Below are 17,515 nucleotides of genomic sequence, written 5' to 3' on the forward strand. Positions count from 1 at the left end.
GAGAAATGTGATCATATTTGCGAAGACCAAATATGAAGCGGATACATAAATTTTGGAGACGCTCAATATATATATATATATATATATATATATATATATATATATATATATATATATATATATATATATATATATATATATATATACTACGCTTAATATACCTAATGATATATTTATCATAAATATATCATTAGGTATATTTATCACAAAAATTTCACATTAAACTGCAGTTGCCAACCTAGCGTAGCAAGTACTAGCAAAATACTCCTAATGGTAATCTGTCATAAGGAATACCCCCGTTCTTTATGACAGCCTATGGGGGTGACCTATGTGTGACAGTAGACAGATGGCGGCTGATATGATGATGATGACATCATTAGGTGTAGTAAATACACATAATTAGAATAAAAATGTTCCCATTCAGTACACACAAACAATTGGATTGAAATCAGCAGTTTTGCTTAATTGTGTTCCATGATTGACCATAGGTAATTATGTTTATACAAAATAGGTCCATATTATTGTTGGTATAAAAGAGATCGTTCTGGTTGATGTTTCAGTATTTTTGGCAGATTGTAAATATGTTTACAACTTTGTTATTTCTATCATGTTCGCTTCTGGCAGTTTACGTAAGTTCATACTTAGAAGAGAGTATAGTTTATTAATTTTAGATATTTATGTGTTCAAAGATATATGTATTTCATTCATATCTTTCAACTAAATTGTAGTGAAAATATTATAATTTATACATATTATGAATGAACATTTAATTATCATCTGATCATCTTTACAAGTTTTTTTTTTTTAACACCTTAGTCCTCAGGAATGATAACGTATTGAATATAGATAGGAATGAGAACGTCACAATGTATTCTGTGATGTCCACAGCGCTGTTTATGTTATTCGTAATTTGAAAAATTCCTTTTTACCTAAAATTATATACTTACAAATTGTTCCTATAGAAATCAAAATCGGTTCAGTAATTTAATTTTTACATCATAATAACTGATTTGCTACAATTAAAGTCAGTTATTTATTTAGTGTGAATAATATGAAAGAGATATTTTCGTCAGTACTGAAAAAAACATTATATATTTCTTATCATCATTCAATATGATATCAATTTTACAAAACAAAATCCGAAATTATTTAAATTGCAACAGGCGAGAACACCAGAAGAAGTTAAAACATGGTTCATGCAACAAGGCATGTTATGCAACAACGAGCATCCTATTACACCTGAACAGATGGTCATGTTGCAGCGACATAAGATTCCGGAGAGTGAAAACGTGAAATGTTTGTTGGCTTGTGTTTATAAGAAAGCTCAGTGGGTGAGTAACTAAACTTCTACGCATATGTAGCGTATACTATACTATATTTGTGTATACTATATTTGTCAACGGAGTAAAAAAAAGCAAATTCTCAATTCGATTGTATATTTTTTCGTGTTACCTCATAACTGTGTCAATTCTACACCATAAATAAAAATATACAATGACAAATGAATAATTCAAGTGAAATACAGTAACATAAATATAGATTGAAATATATACATAAATATAAAGGCAGTCTTATCGCTAGGGCAATCTCTTACAGACAACCTTTGGTTAAAGGAGAACAAATAGTAGTGGGCAGGTGGCGCGAGAGTGAATTAATAATTTTGCCCCTCATAAGTCTAACTCTACGTCCGGCTACACATCTTGGCCACGTGAGGGGTGGAACATCACAGCTGTAAGCGAAAACAGTGATGGCTAACAGAGCACTAGCAATACCTTCAATATGGAGAGACAATTCAGTGATTCACGTATAGGGCCGCTTCCCGAGGGTGATCGTCGGGGCACGTCTGGAGCTGACGCTGGACGTGACAGCATGCGAACCGTCAGTGGCTCTCTGCTGAGCAGGCGGGCGAGAGTCGGGGGTACCGAAGATATTACAGCCGACCAACGGGGCGGAGAGGGGGCAGATGATGTTTTGCAGAGTGTGTCTATGGCTACAAACTCTGTCGGCTCATCTGTTATGACCACGAATAATATAGTAAATGATGACAGAAGAAGAAAGTGGTCAACAGAAGAATTAGAAGAACTAATGTTTTGTTTCTTTAAAGCAAGATCAGGAGGACCAGGCTACATAAGCAGACTATACGAACTTTTTACGGAAAGAAATCCTAATAACCCAAAAATACACAAGTTTAATGGTAATACCCTATCGAATCAAGCACGTAGAATTATAAAACAAAATGTAATATCACAAGAAGTACTGAATCGAATAGAACAACAAGCAGTACAAGGATCTGATTTCATAGAAAACTCTGAACCAATAGAACCTAACATACAACAACATGCGATAACAGTCTCAATAGCAAACACCACAAATATACAAAACACAATATTACAAAATATACAAAACATGCAACACACTGAACTCACAGTAGAACAAGCAAATGCAATAGATCAATTGACGCAAAATGTAAATATAAATGAAGATCAGGATCCACTAATTTTAAATTTTCTTCAAATACTGGCTGAAACGCGAGAAACTCCGATTGAAGAACGCTTACTACTGCCTAAAGCTAAAATAAATAAGAGATTCCTAGGAAACCTGCATACACTGAATAAATACTTGCCAAGTCTATTAGTGACTAATAACTCTTTAAAAGAAATAAACGACATTATTTATGCAACTGCAAAAACATTAATAATTAATAATAACCAGAATCCATATACATCAAAAATTACTATAAAAAAGAAATCGGAACCACCGTGGAAAAAAAGGATACAAATAAAAATCGATAGACTCAGAAAAGAACTAGGGCAGTTAATAGAAATAGAAAAAGGAATTAATACGCGTAGGATGATAAAAATTAAAGACATGTTATACAGGAAATACAACATATATAATAAAAACGATCATAATAATATGATAGAAACAATTAAACAAAAAATTAAAGCTTTAGCAGGCAGAATAAAGAGATATGAAGACATGAATACTAGAAAAGAACAGAATAAATTATTTAAAGAGCATGAACACAGATTATATACAAGTTTAGGAAGCAATAATACTAAAGAAGTCAATGTACCTAATAAAGAAAGAGTAGAAGAATTTTGGTCGTGCATATTGTCAAATCCTATAACCTACAATAATCAGGCTAAATGGATAAAGGAATTAGAAGAGTCATCAAAAAATCTAGAAGCAAGAGATACAGGTGAAATTACTGAACATCAAGTAAAATTTAGCATAAATAAACTACTGAACTGGAAATCGCCAGGTATAGATAAAATTCAAAATTATTATTTAAAACACCTTACCAGTGTGCATAGTTATTTAGCCACATTATTCACTAAAATAATAGCTGGTACAGAAGCGTTAGAGGATTGGTTCACTACAGGTCAAGTTATATTAATACCCAAAAATGAGCATACTGATGATCCAAAAAATTGGAGGCCCATAGCATGTTTAACAACAATGTACAAATTACTAACGAGCGTATTAGCCAATATACTATATGATCACTGTCACGAGAATAACATAATGGCGTTAGAGCAACGGGGGTGTCGCAGGTATGCCAGGGGCTGTAAAGACCACCTCATGGTCAATAAAGCAATATTAGAGGATGCACACCAATCTCAAAAGAACTTGAGCATGGCATGGATAGATTATCAAAAAGCCTTTGATAGTGTATCACATGAATGGCTTCTCAAAGTACTAGATATTTATAAATGCCCGCCTATCATCAAAAGATTCCTTCAGTTGACTATGCCTTCTTGGAGAGTGATCATGACAGCTCGTGGCTCCCAAAACTCAATAACAACCGAACCGATCTATGTAAGACGCGGAATATTTCAGGGTGACTCTCTCTCACCACTTCTGTTTTGTCTAGCAATAAATCCCCTCTCATTCATACTAAACAAATATAAAATTAAAGGATATAAACTTAAAGACAGTTATTGGATCAATCATTTGATATATATGGATGACCTTAAAGTTTATGCAAACAATAGGACTAATTTAAAGGTGTTATTAGATAGCGTAGAAATATTTACAAGTGACATAGGAATGAGATTTGGTTTAGATAAATGCAATGTAATACATATTAGTTCAGGATATAGAAGCAACGCTATGGGAGAAGGTCATATACTATTAAGCGGAGAAATGTTTAAGCACCTAGCCATAGGAGATAGGTACAAATATTTGGGAGTGCATGAGTCAGGAAAAATTGAACATAGTATAATTAGAGATCAAATAACTAAAGAGTATTTTAAAAGAATAAAAAAACTACTGAATACAAGTCTCAACTCGCGTAATCTAATTAAGGGAATAAATACATATGCTTTACCGGTTTTACTCTACTCATTTGGTGTAATAAACTACAAAAATAATGATTTAAAGAAAATAGATGTTAAAACAAGAAAACTGTTAGCTATAAAAAAAGCACATCAACAGAAAGCAGCAACAGAACGATTATACTTACCAGTGACACAGGGGTAGAGGTATGTTAAATGTAGAATATGTATACAAAACCCAAATAGTCAAATATAAACAGTATCTAAAAACAGAAAGTGATTATTTAATCAAAACAATAGTTCAACACGACATATGCAAGTACAAGTATTCAATAATAAAGGAAGCACAAGAGATAGAACTAGAACTGCATTTACTACAAGGAAACACACATACTGATAAAGAGATAAAAGAAGCAATAGTAAAAAATTATAATAAAACATGGAGACATAAACAACTACATGGTCAGTTCCCTAAAGACGTACTAGATAGGGCCAACGTAGACGGTGAACTTTCATTTAACTGGATTAAAAAACAGCAAATATGCCCAAGTATAGAGTCGTCAATATTTGCCATACAAGACCAAGTCGTAATGACACACAACATCAACGTGACATACTAAAACAACCAGTAGACGGAAAGTGTCGCTTATGTGTTCATAAAGATGAAACAACACAACACATCATATCGGGGTGCGAGAAATTGGCGGGGACCTATTATGTCAAAAGACACAATAACCTTGTTCAGTATATCTACTGGTGTCTGGCAAAAAAACACAATATACAGGTCTCTGATCTCTGGTGGAAAGAAACTCTCACCCAACCCCATGTTAAAGAAAACGAATCTGTTAAGATCCTGTGGGAAATGCCCGTTCAAACTGATGTCACCGTTACACACAATAGACCAGATTTAATATATATAGATAAAAATAATAATAAAACATACTTAATAGATATAACTGTACCATCTGATTACAATATAGGAGCTAAGGAAATTGAAAAGCTAAGTAAATACCACCTTCTCAAAACTGAAGTCAGTCGTTTGTGGAACACACAAACGATTATCATCCCGATAGTAATAGGCGCAACAGGAATAGTAGCTAAAAATATTATAAACTACATAAATAAGCTAAATGCCAAAATTGACATCACAATCTTACAAAAACAAGCAGCCATTCACACATCAAGCATACTCAGCAAAGTATTGGGAGATACCGTATTTGTACAAAACACACAAAATCATCACACTCAAGACACACACCGGTCACCAACCATCCAACAGGCAACTAACACACAACACTCAACAAACACACCAGATTCATACAACACAATTCATACACCAAACACACAATCACTCACAAATTCAGTATACATTCTAAAGAGAAGGCGAGGTAGAAGACGGACATAAAAAAATAAAACTGGGGCATACGTACCTTTTTTCCTGTGGGTTACAGGACGGGGTATGTTTTTAAGCCGACATAAGTTGAGAAGGTGAAAACCAATTATATTATATATATATATATATATATATATATATATATATATATATATATATATATATATATATATATATATATATATATACATAAACATACATATATAAATTTCTTTTTTATCTGAAAGAATATGCTGACAGATTGGTATCATGGAAGATATATCAAAATGGGTTTACTTTTTAAATCAAAATAATTGGTTTTGTCACGCTTGAAGTCGGTTTTTTTAGACACAATTTTTAATTATATCATCACTTTACTAAAATTACTTTTGTATATATGAGCTGGCAAAACCAACCTTATGGGAGAAGCCTTTGTTCAGCAGTGGACAAGCTATGGCTGATATAGTATTATAGGTGTTTTGCACCACGTATTGTAAAAAGTCACTGAAGGTGCCAAGTAACTTCCCAAGAGAAATTATCCCAGTTTCTCATGTAGACACAGTCCTGCTGTCCAACCAAAAGTACTAATGTCGAATTTCCGCGGCCCATTACCAATGTATGACTCCTGATGCTCCCTTTTGATCTTAGTAATCTAGACAATTTTGTCTCGTCTTACGTCGTATCACGGGTCACGTCTAACTTCGCGCCACGTCTCACTCGAGGCTCGTCTCGAACCTAATCTCCACGGAATAATATCTCGCCTCACCCTCGCATTCCGTCTTACCTTGCCATGCCACGGACATTGTCTCGCCTTTGGTCTTACCTTGCACGGTGCAAGTTGCATCTCGTTTCACATCACGTCTCACGTCTCATTATGTCTCGTTTCGCTTTGTATCTTTTCTTACGTCTGATCTTGCCTCGTTTCTCGCGTTTCATCTCGTCTCGCCTCGTGATTTATTTCTCAATACACACACTACATGAATGAATCACAACTGATAGGCATAGGTGTAATCGTCTAACTTTATTTTTCAGTAACCTCAAAATGGAACCTAGTCTACTTATAATGAAGGGGGGAAAGGGATTGTTAGTTGACAATGGAGTTTGACAGTCTCATTGCTGGCAATATTTTATTAGTTCGACCTCCACGTGGTTCTCCCTGGAAACCATCGTGAATTCTTGTTGAATTCGTCACGATGGGCTAACTGACCTGCTTCATACTCAACTATCATCCTTCACTGGTGCCCCGCCGGTGTATACCGATAGCACGGGTGGGGTTACCATTCCATTATCGCCCATTAAAAAAAAACTTATAATGAAACAAATATTTTTCAGCTCACAAATTCAGGCACATTCGACGTGGATAAAGCAAAGGATTTAGCCAAAGAAGAATTCGCAAATGATGCAACCAAACTAGAGAATGCAAATAAATTGTTCGATGAATGTAAATCAGGTAGTTATGTTTATTCAAGTAAAAGAAAATACCTAAACAGTAAAATATACCAAATAGAAGCTTTGTACAAAGAGGTAGCCAATTTAATTGGCTCTGTCCCATTCATGTTTCATCCGTGAACCTGTTATGTTTGCATGGCTGTGTTTCGATTTGAATGTTGGGATATGACGTGAATTTACAGGGTACAGAGGAATAACACCTGAGTACTTAGGAATGGCAACGCATGGGGGGTATCATGGGCGAAACATTATACTCTGTTATGTCCATGGTACTGCACATGTCTATAGGCGGGCGACGGTTACCACTTTCCATCAGTTGGGCCGTCAGCTTGTTTGCCATTCTAAGTTGTATAAAATATATATATATATATCAAAATATCATATAAGCAAATTATTTGGCCTTCCTAGTAAATTTTCAAGGAAAACCAACTGATCTACTTTTGTCCTTAATGGTATCTCGCCAGCATAGACTTGTTTATTTATTTATTTTATTTAAAAACACACACCATTTAAAAATCAAAACTATACATAGTTAGTTATAGATATAAAAGGCAAAAGACAAAATTAATATCCTAAAACGTGTTAAGGCAACATGAATAAGATGCAATTTAATTAGTGAATACACATACAACTTACAATTTCATTATAATTCGTTATAAAAATATATACATACAATATACAATACATAAAAAACATATTTTATTCCCAGTGAACGACAAACCGGCAGCAGATGGCGCTGCCGGTTGTGACCGCTCATTCCTGATATCACATTGTCTAATTGAGAACTCACCTAAGGTAATTTTTTATCCGCTTATTTTCAATAGTATCTACTTCTCGTATATAATAACTTCAGTAATAAAATGGGATAGCTCCCCCATATGACTAGCTGTATTCCGCAGTTTCGCTCGCGTGAATCGCCATATAAAATCCTATATGTAAAGTTAGAATATAATCTATCCGTGTACCAAATTTCATTCGAATATGACCAGCCATTTAAGCGTAATGAGTAACTAACACAAACAATCAAACCTCTTTGCACTCACATTTTATTAATATAATAAAATCGTATGTAAACGATGTCTGTACATGGGAAGTATTTAAGAAAAAAATATGAGGGGTTTTAATATGAGAATGTATCTGTCCGTATGTTTGTTCCGACATCACGCGCAAACTATCGCATCAAATTAGATAAAGAATGTTCCTGAATGTCTAACCTAAAATCTGGTGTATGTTTCATATTGATATGCCGTCTAAAAGAGGTCCTTATCATTGATTCTCCTACTTCTAAAATCCCACGTGTACGAAGTAATGGGCAAAAGCTAGTTTTTTTTTTTCCTTTCTTATGGCACGGCACAAAGTGCATCCGCCAAAAACAAAGTATGGGAAATAGCATTTTAGGAAAGGAGTTTTGGTCGAAGAAATTTAGGATAAGGATCAGAAAAGTTGAATAATGGATAATATAAGGAAAAGGACAGACAGACTAAATAGAAATTACAATATATTTAACCTTTAAAATATATGAAAAGTACGTAAAATAAGAAAAAAGTTAGTTTATAGATTAGTATAGTTTATAATGTTGGTTTATAGACGTATAAATACTACAAATATTATATATAAGTCTGTAGTACACGTTTCGACCTAGTTCAGACCCCAGACTCAGGGGGGAAAGGGATTGTTAGTAATGGAAACTGAGAATCCCATTGCTAGCAATATACCCAACCAGGTCGACCTACTCGCGGTTCCCCTGGAAACTATCATGGTTAATTCCTGATGAATTCATCATGATGAGTTAACTGGCCTGTTTTCATTCTCATCTATCACCCTTCACTGGTACTCCGCCAGCGTATCCCGTTAACGCAGGCGGGGTTACCATACCATTTGCACCAAATAAAAATCGCCCATAAAAAAAAGACCCCAGACTCATTCCATTTTCCATTTCATTTTCTCCCATTAAAAAAAATAAGGTAAATAATATAATGGAGATGTAATATCTCTAAATAAAATAATAATAGAGGATATTCTATTTGTTGAGAAAGCAATCCACACATTTCTAATATGGCAACTTTATTAGTCTATGTTTGATGTATGTAGAGTGATACTCTCTGGTTACTGTCTGATAATTATAAAAAAAGAAATATGTCGCCTCTAATACATTGTGAAACTTATAAATATCAATAAATATATAAATATGATTAGTGTGTTTAAATATAATAATAAATACTGTACTAAATTACTTCAAAATAATACTATTTTATAGTAATAATAATTGGGAAACGACCAATAGAAAATAAATTACGAATTTTAAGTGTACATAAATTTATCAATTTTATCAACACTGACCTAACGTGGCAATTTGGGGGGAAAAGGATTGTTAGTAATGGGCTCTAATAGCCCCATTGCTAGCAATATACTCTTTCAGGTCAACCTCCACGCGTTTCCCTCTGGAAACCATTATGTTTAATTCTTGTCGAATTCATCATGGTGAGCCAACTGACCTGCATTCATTCTCACCTATCATCTTCCACTGGTACCTCGTTGGTGTATACCGATAGCGCGGGCGGGGTTACCATTCCATTTTCGCCCATTAAAAAAAACATGGCAATTTAGAATGTAATGGCAAATATTCTAATATGAATTATTTATTTTCAGTTCGGATTCGACTTACAACATGTACATTTGTAACCATTAATTAAATGAGCTCCACATAGTAAATTTATTGAATGGAAATAAAATATTTAATAATTAATATGTATTTTATTTGCCGTGTGGTCCCGGCATAGAACGGGCCACCCCTTCCTTTCCCGTGGGTGTCGTAAGTCGCGACTAAGTGAACTAAATGGTCGAACGATGGGAAGCAGCGTCCCTCTTAAAATATGACCTGTAAATCAATGCCTAACTGCGGTTGCCAACTCGCCTGCCAAACGCGGCATCTAGTGGCAGTCCAGTGCGTACTTCGACCAAAATACTTGGTCAATATGTGTCTAATGTTATAATAAGTACCTGGGACATATCAGACAAGAGAATATAAATTTATGGAAGGGAAAAAAGCCTACCAGAGGGAGACTTTGTACGAAAGTCGTTTGCTTGGGTACCTCTGTCCCATTCGTGTTTCTACCATGAAACAGTTGTGTTTGCATAGCTGTTTCGGTTTAAAGGGTGGGATATGGCGTGAATTTACTGGGTGCAGAGTAATATCACCAGAGCCCTCAGAAATGGCAACGCATAGGGGGTAATATGGGCGAAACAGTATACTCTGTTATGCCCATGGCACTGTACATGTCTATAGGCGACGGGTACCACTTTCCATCAGGTGGGCCATCAGCTTGTTTACCATTCTAAGTTGTATAAAAAAATTTTAGCAGCTTAACCAAGCATACTGGAATTAGAAGTTAGAAGTAGTAATATGTCAGAGATTACTCTGGGTACCTTATATTACATATAGTGTACAAAATAACATACAATTATCTTATCAAACATATTTATTTTTATATATACAAATCACTACATTCAAATATGTCTTACTAATAATATAGTATTTTGATTTATAACATTTCGACGTACGATACAAAGCTGAAATAAGTTTAAAAGTACATTTAGTTTATGAAAAAAAAATTAATTATTGTGCTATAGACACATGAGACAGAAAAAAAAAGTTCCGCCCCGTGTAATAATTAAAATATTATAAAATTAAATGTTTGTTTGTTACCTATTAGTATCTTAGCGGCTTAACCAATTATTGTGAAATTTCGTATACGTTGACTATATGGGACGGAAAAGGTTATAGGCTACTCTTTATCCGGGTCAATGAGCATATCTCGATCACACGAAGTCGCGTTTAAAAACTAGTTCATCTACAAATTGAGATCGAATAAAACATTTACAGAAGAAACAATTCCCTGGCGAATTATACATTTAGATAGATAAACAGATAGTAACTGTTTATTGTTTTCTCCAAAGGATTACAGTAGTAAACTTATTATAGATACAAACAATTACAAGAAGTGGTCACAGTGAGAAAACAATGGGCGACCTTATCGCTAAAAGCGATCTCTTCCAGGCAACCTTTGGATGGAGAGGAGTAATTATAAGGAATTATAAACAGTTTGATCGGAGGCACGATGAAAAAATTCTGTCATATATATATATATATATTCTATCACCAAGTAAAAATGTAAACTAATGAAAATCTTCGATATTTTTGTATCGTACGTAAAAATATTTTACAATAATTATAATATTAAAAAAAAACAACCAAATTGTGCAATTTACATCGTGTACTGAACTCGACAAGTGACTAGTGCAAAATGTCAACAAAATATACCTATGAACCGAAATAAATTATTTACGAATCCAATATATTTTTTAAAAAATCTAGTGAAATCTATCAATATTGCACAATAAAAAAATGTTTGGAAATCATATTGAACATTACATATACCTTGCATTGCACAATTATTTGTGCAACTTGTAAAAAAAATATCCATTACGTAATAGTTAATACAAATTATAGATATATGGTACTCGAATAGTTTTAAAATATGAAAAAAAAACAAGCTTACTATCCAAACGCTATATAGGGCTGACAACATTTGTATATCCTATTCATATATTTTCGTTAATAAAAATTATCAATTTATTTATTTTATAATTAGTATTATTACAAAAAAAAAAAAACAATTTAAATAAGTCAGGCCCGGTCTCGGTGTACCTTACCCTTACGTTTTCCAACTTGATAAACATCATCTTATGTCGCATAATGATGTTAAAATATTGGTAAAACTAGAGGGAGATAGATATACCTATATACATTACAATAAAACCTCAAGAGTTAACCTCAAGCCATTAGTATGACAGGGTAAACCTGAAATTTTAAAACAATTCAAAACTAGCTATACAACTCTCGGTAATTGATCCCAGGACCTAACAAACACAAAAGATGTCCAATAAGATGTCCAATTGAATATAAAACACATTAAGTTAAGAATTTCCAACGAAATTTATCACAAACAAATGAAAATTAAGAAAAAAAAATTCTCACCTTAACGTACTATTATTTTTAAATAATTAAAACAAGATAATTATTTTAAAACAAGATAATATATTAACTTAAATATTCTAATTCTCATTACATATACAAGTCATACATTTACAAACCAGAGATTATGAAAATACTACTCGTCTCGATTTAATCTATAAATTAAAATAGATTCACAAAAAAAAAAAAGTGAGCATAGACAATTAGAAAAAATATATTCAGTATATTTATAATCAATTATTATTTTGAAATATACGCCACCGTTTTTTTTTTTCTATTATATTTTTAAGAAAATATTTACCTTGGTCCTGTTTATCCGATAGTGTTAAAGGTAGAAAATTTTCGAATAATTACAGATATGCAAGGATATATTGTTATGTTAGAATAAATGTAGAAAAATAACATTATAAATATTATTTTACATATTATTACAACATTTAACTAGATTAAGTTTTTCGTTAAATGGATATAAATTTAGATATATTAGTTTTAATATTGACTTTAAGCAATAATTGAAACTTGCATAGTGTATAAATAGCATAATTTCGGATAGTGATACTTATTTATATTCCAAAAAAAGCATATATGGTAAAATAATTTAAAATAGACAAGCATTCGAAAAAATTTTTTTACACTTTGTTGGCACACGTGGGAATAAACAGACGGTCTTTTTTAACTCCCATCTCGTATATTAATTAAAAAAAGGCAATGTACCATTCGCACTTGCGCATATATTAAACGTTAGTTTTCGTCAAAATAGATTCTATCAAGTGGCTGTAGTTTGGTTTAATTTTATAGGAAAATTTAAATTTTTTTATATTACATACTCTACATAAGCAAGCTAAAGTGACAATGGGCTGGTCACGTGACTCGAAGAACCGACAACCGATGGGGTAGAAAGGTTCTTGAGTGGCGATACCGTACTGGCAAACACAGTGTAGTACGACCCTCTATATGTAGCGACGACCTCGAATGCACTGCAAGGGAGACTTGCGTCAGCAGGGAACAGTTTACTGATGATATCATGATGATGATACATACATGATAAAATATCACTTAATAAATGTAATCTATCACCTTAAAAAGCGACATCAAGATAATAACACGAGGATTTTTTTTTCATTTTAACCCTTACTATGAGATTTTTAGTGCAGTTTGGATCACGGGCGTAGTTCGCCCAATTGCGATTCGCCTATGGGCCTTTTGAAGTAACAAACTAAATAACTCACAATTTTTTTTAAACTAGGACTATTCGGTTCGAAATTTAAACAGCATCAGTGCTTTTTCAATAACGTGATTTAATTTGTCATTTTATTATCAAAAATAGACCTGTGTCCAATAAGCCCAATACAAAAAAAAAAACATGAGCAAATCACAGTGATTCGAAATTCAAATTTTTTTATACCACAAAGGTTTGCTATCTTTTTTAGTTTGACACACATAATATGAAACGCCCAAATAAGCAGTACAAGTACATATACATATCACAATTACAATATACCATAGCGCTTGTTAGTAACTAGAGACTAGGGTTACCAACAACAAACAATTTTAGATCGACGAAACAGTGGCGACAGACAGATCGGTCGCATGGCACACTTTTTTATGTCACTTAATGGTAAACAAGCTGACAATCCACAGGATGGAAAGTGGTAACCGTCACTTATGATACGTAGACATGGAAACACTATGGACTTCATAAAATATACTGTTAAGCCCAAAATACCCTTCAAGCGTTTACTTCCAACTGTCTTTACGCCGACGTTCCGTCATTCTACACTGACCCTTACAATCAGTCAATACAGGTCAGTACTATAAAACGACCACAGATATAGTGCTGGTAGTGCTATCATACAGTTCGTATTAATACAAAACGATTATCCATATAATAACGCTAAAGTCTTGTTTACTAGGCCCTAAGTATTTAGTAATTTATATTAATTAAATACAACATAGAATATACAAATAGATGATACTATTAACGGCATTACGTTATAATCTGTTTCAATAGAATTTAATAAAAATGTTAACAAAAAAATAAGTGACTGGACCATAATACAGTCTGCTGATGTCTTATGATCCGGTCAAAATGGATCAAATATTTCGAAGCGTTACTAATTTCATTTATAATATTTCTATGATAATTTCAACTAATTAGCATATTTATTCTATTGAAACAGTCTATAAATTGTCCTACTGAATTGGTAGGATGTGAGGTTTGAAATGGTTAGGTAATATTGGGACACAGTATATTGAGTCCACTATTCTAGAGGGCTACCGCCATATTCAACGTATCTTCGGTCGCCGATCATCAGCGATACATCAAATTGCATACTATTTACTACTCTCGGTTACACTACGCAAAAGCCCGGTCATTACATCGACATAACACCGCGGAACGCTCGCGCCCAGCATCTGGTCAATCGTCGATCTTCTATCGGCGGAAGATCGGCAACACATTGCATACTTTTTCTGTGACGCGTTAAACTCGGCGGATGTTTCGCGTTCACTACTCGCGTTAGTAGGTATTCATGCAACCGAAGTTAAGTTGAATGTGACTAACTCGATCATCGATCTTCGGTCGCGTATTTTATTGAATTGGACGTGAATATGGCGCTAGCCTATGGTTTACAACAGCGCAAAGTTTGGAGAAGCAATTAAGGACTTCGCAAAACGAGAGACAGTACTTGAAGTACTTTTTCTTTATCAAAATATAACTTAGAATTGCATTGCATTAATAAAAGAGTAATACCTTTCAATAGTAAAAAAAAGCACAAAAAGTTTTCCAAGAACTGTCGCACGTCTGCGCAAACCCTAAAGTAGTACAAATATCCTATTTAATTAAAAATGTAACATTATTTCAATGAGTTATAATTAATTTTCCTTTAAAAGCGACATCTGTAGACGTATAATAAAATAAAAATTAACTTGACCAAGAAACAATAAATGTAAATCGTATGTCTCCTGTAATACGGTTGATATTTCTGAGCAACGTTCACAATCTCTTCTCGTATATTAACCCTCTTATTCACCATTCATAGAAATTAAAAGTTCAAAACTACTCTGACTGTTGGAGTGTTTTATTTTTCAAATTAAGAAAATAGTGCGTAAGAAAAAAGACAAAACACTTCAATTGCTAAAATAGATCTATGTTTAATTTAAATAGAAATAAGGTTCAATTTTAATGCCAGAAGACACCAAAAATAGAATGAGGTACAATACAAATGGTAGACCAATTCTTAATAATATCTGTCAGTCTACATTTTAAAAAACAGAAATGTAATCTTTTGCCATACTGAAACAAACAGTGGTCCAACTGGCATGTTCCAAATGGTTATACGACCATTCTGGACACAGTGCTGTCTAGACAGAAACGTTGGACGTCTGGTAAATGTTTTTGGACTGTGTTATTATGCAGTAAAGTACTAAATACTAGCTCATTTATTTTACTCGAGTAATACGAGCTGACCTTCGGAGAGGCTGTCCTCCCTTTGATGTTATATGCTGTCGTAACTGTTGGGGTCCGGAGAACTCGTGGCGCCCACGCGTGGTGGCAACTTGAAACCATTAATGGCAAACGCCCAGCCGTCCTGTAAACAAATATATACTTATATAGTAATCTAAATACTTAATAATAATAATTAATATGCTTTCTAACTGTATTGTGTTGACTGGAAGAGATCTCTGTCAGAGATAAGACCACACTTGCTTACAATATTTATAAATGAATTAACAATGTACTTTACAAGTAATAATACATACATATATATATATATATATATATATATATATATATATATATATATATATATATATATATATATATATATATATATTTCTTCCAAACTGCACAACTAATTGTTTTAATTGATTTATTGGAGTGATAAAGAGAGAGAGAGTGATTTTTTAACTTGTTACTGCCATATACTAGCTTTTTACCGACGCGTGGCCCCGTCATAGAATGGGCCACCCCTTCCTTTCCCGTGAGTGTCGTAAGAGATAACTAACGGAACTTAATTGTGGAGGGATAGGCAGCGGTGTTCCTCTTAAAACATCATCAAAGCCTAACTGCGGTCTTCTTCTTTTCATTTAAGAGTTTCCTCTTGTCGGTGCAACTAATTCATGCATCTTATTCCAGCCAACTCTATCCCAGGCCTTATCCTTGACCTCCCTATACGACATGACACCTAGTGTTTCCTTTATCTGTCCCATGTAGTTATTCCTCGGTCTTTCTCTTCCTCTTCCTCCTCCTCTAACTGCGGTAGCTAACCCATTTTGCCAGTAGTTGCCACGCTTAGAAGGCGGGTTGGCAACGGCAGTTAGGCTTTGGCATAATCTCGAACACAGCAACTGATTTTTATAATACATACCCTCACTAAGTTAGGCAGGTCCGTCCAGAACGCTAAATTAGGTATGACTTCTATTCCAGTCGCACCCATTAGGAACTTCTTAGTGCAAACACCAAGAACGAGATAGAATATCACTATAGAGAAGAACACAACGAGCAAGGTCGATCCTGTAGATCTACCTATTTCTTCTATTTGCCTCAAACATGCGTCTTTCGAGTAGAACGCCAATACCTGAAATATAAACGGTATAGTTTGAGTATTTCATTAATATTGTAATTAATAATAATAATAAGAAATTTATTCCTTTATACAAAGGTAGTTATTTAAATTACAGGGTATCTCCTGTTAAGCAAAGATTGCTTGTGTTAGGAGAAACCGCTCTTTCGTAACAATAATTAAGTTTCATAATCATTACAATTTACTTTTTTTTTTAATCAGCATTAAAATTAATAAAGATAGATAGATAGATAGATAGATATATCGTTTATTTGTTTGTTACTAATCACACACAACATGTAAATAAGAATTGGTAATACATAAAACAACATAAGATTTATAAAATTGTGTTATTATGTGTAATCTGCAGCAATACAAAAAGGTCGAAGCTCAGCGTGTAACATTGTTCAAGGAACAAAACACTGATTTTCAGCTTTAACCCATTTGAGGGTACGTGAAAATAATAATTAAAATAAATATAAAACAAAAAGAACCATATTTTTGGTGACTGTGCAGTGTGTGTATAATAAAAATAATGTAAATAATTCAGAGTACAATTTGATATAATTTCAACTGAGTGCTAAGGATAAAGCGAAAAAAAAAAAAGAAAATATTAATACAAGAAACATGGAAAAAAAAAATATTAAAAATCATTACACGAGATTGCAACGCAATAAAGTAATTGTAAAGATTCAATATAGATAAAACCAATAGAGTTACTCGATTTATATGTAGAAGCGTAAGAACAAACAAAAATAGTATACACATTAATAGCACTCTTCCTCTCACTTTAAACATACACACACTCACACTG

General features: G+C 33.4%; 2 protein-coding genes across 3 annotated transcripts in view; one reads left to right on the forward strand and one right to left on the reverse strand.

Moving 5' to 3' along the window:
• Positions 1-538: 538 nt before the first annotated feature.
• Positions 539-10,213, forward strand: LOC113513065 (uncharacterized). Its single transcript, XM_031911038.2, has 5 exons — positions 539-629; positions 1,164-1,331; positions 6,985-7,102; positions 7,811-7,896; positions 9,751-10,213. The coding sequence occupies exons 1-5, from the start codon at positions 552-554 to the stop codon at positions 9,781-9,783; spliced, it is 483 nt and encodes a 160-aa protein (XP_031766898.2). The 5' UTR covers positions 539-551; the 3' UTR covers positions 9,784-10,213.
• Positions 10,214-10,562: 349 nt separating this feature from the next.
• The window catches only part of LOC113512812 (uncharacterized), a 12,174-nt gene continuing 5,221 nt past the window's right edge, over positions 10,563-17,515 (reverse strand). Inside the window, exons 4-6 of one of the 2 annotated variants that reach the window (XM_026896740.3) lie at positions 16,507-16,716; positions 15,606-15,726; positions 10,563-13,113 (exon numbers count right to left, since the gene is read on the reverse strand). In XM_026896740.3, the coding sequence (XP_026752541.1) occupies positions 15,634-15,726; positions 16,507-16,716 (303 nt within the window). In that variant the 3' untranslated portion in view covers positions 10,563-13,113; positions 15,606-15,633. Of the gene's footprint in view, positions 13,114-13,278; positions 15,727-16,506; positions 16,717-17,515 lie in introns of those variants that run through there. The other variant, XM_026896739.3, reaches the window with a different exon arrangement.

Source organism: Galleria mellonella, unplaced genomic scaffold (assembly GCF_026898425.1).
Source record: "Galleria mellonella isolate WM207_F2 unplaced genomic scaffold, CSIRO_AGI_GalMel_v1 utg21, whole genome shotgun sequence".
NCBI classification, from domain to species: Eukaryota; Metazoa; Arthropoda; class Insecta; order Lepidoptera; family Pyralidae; genus Galleria; species Galleria mellonella.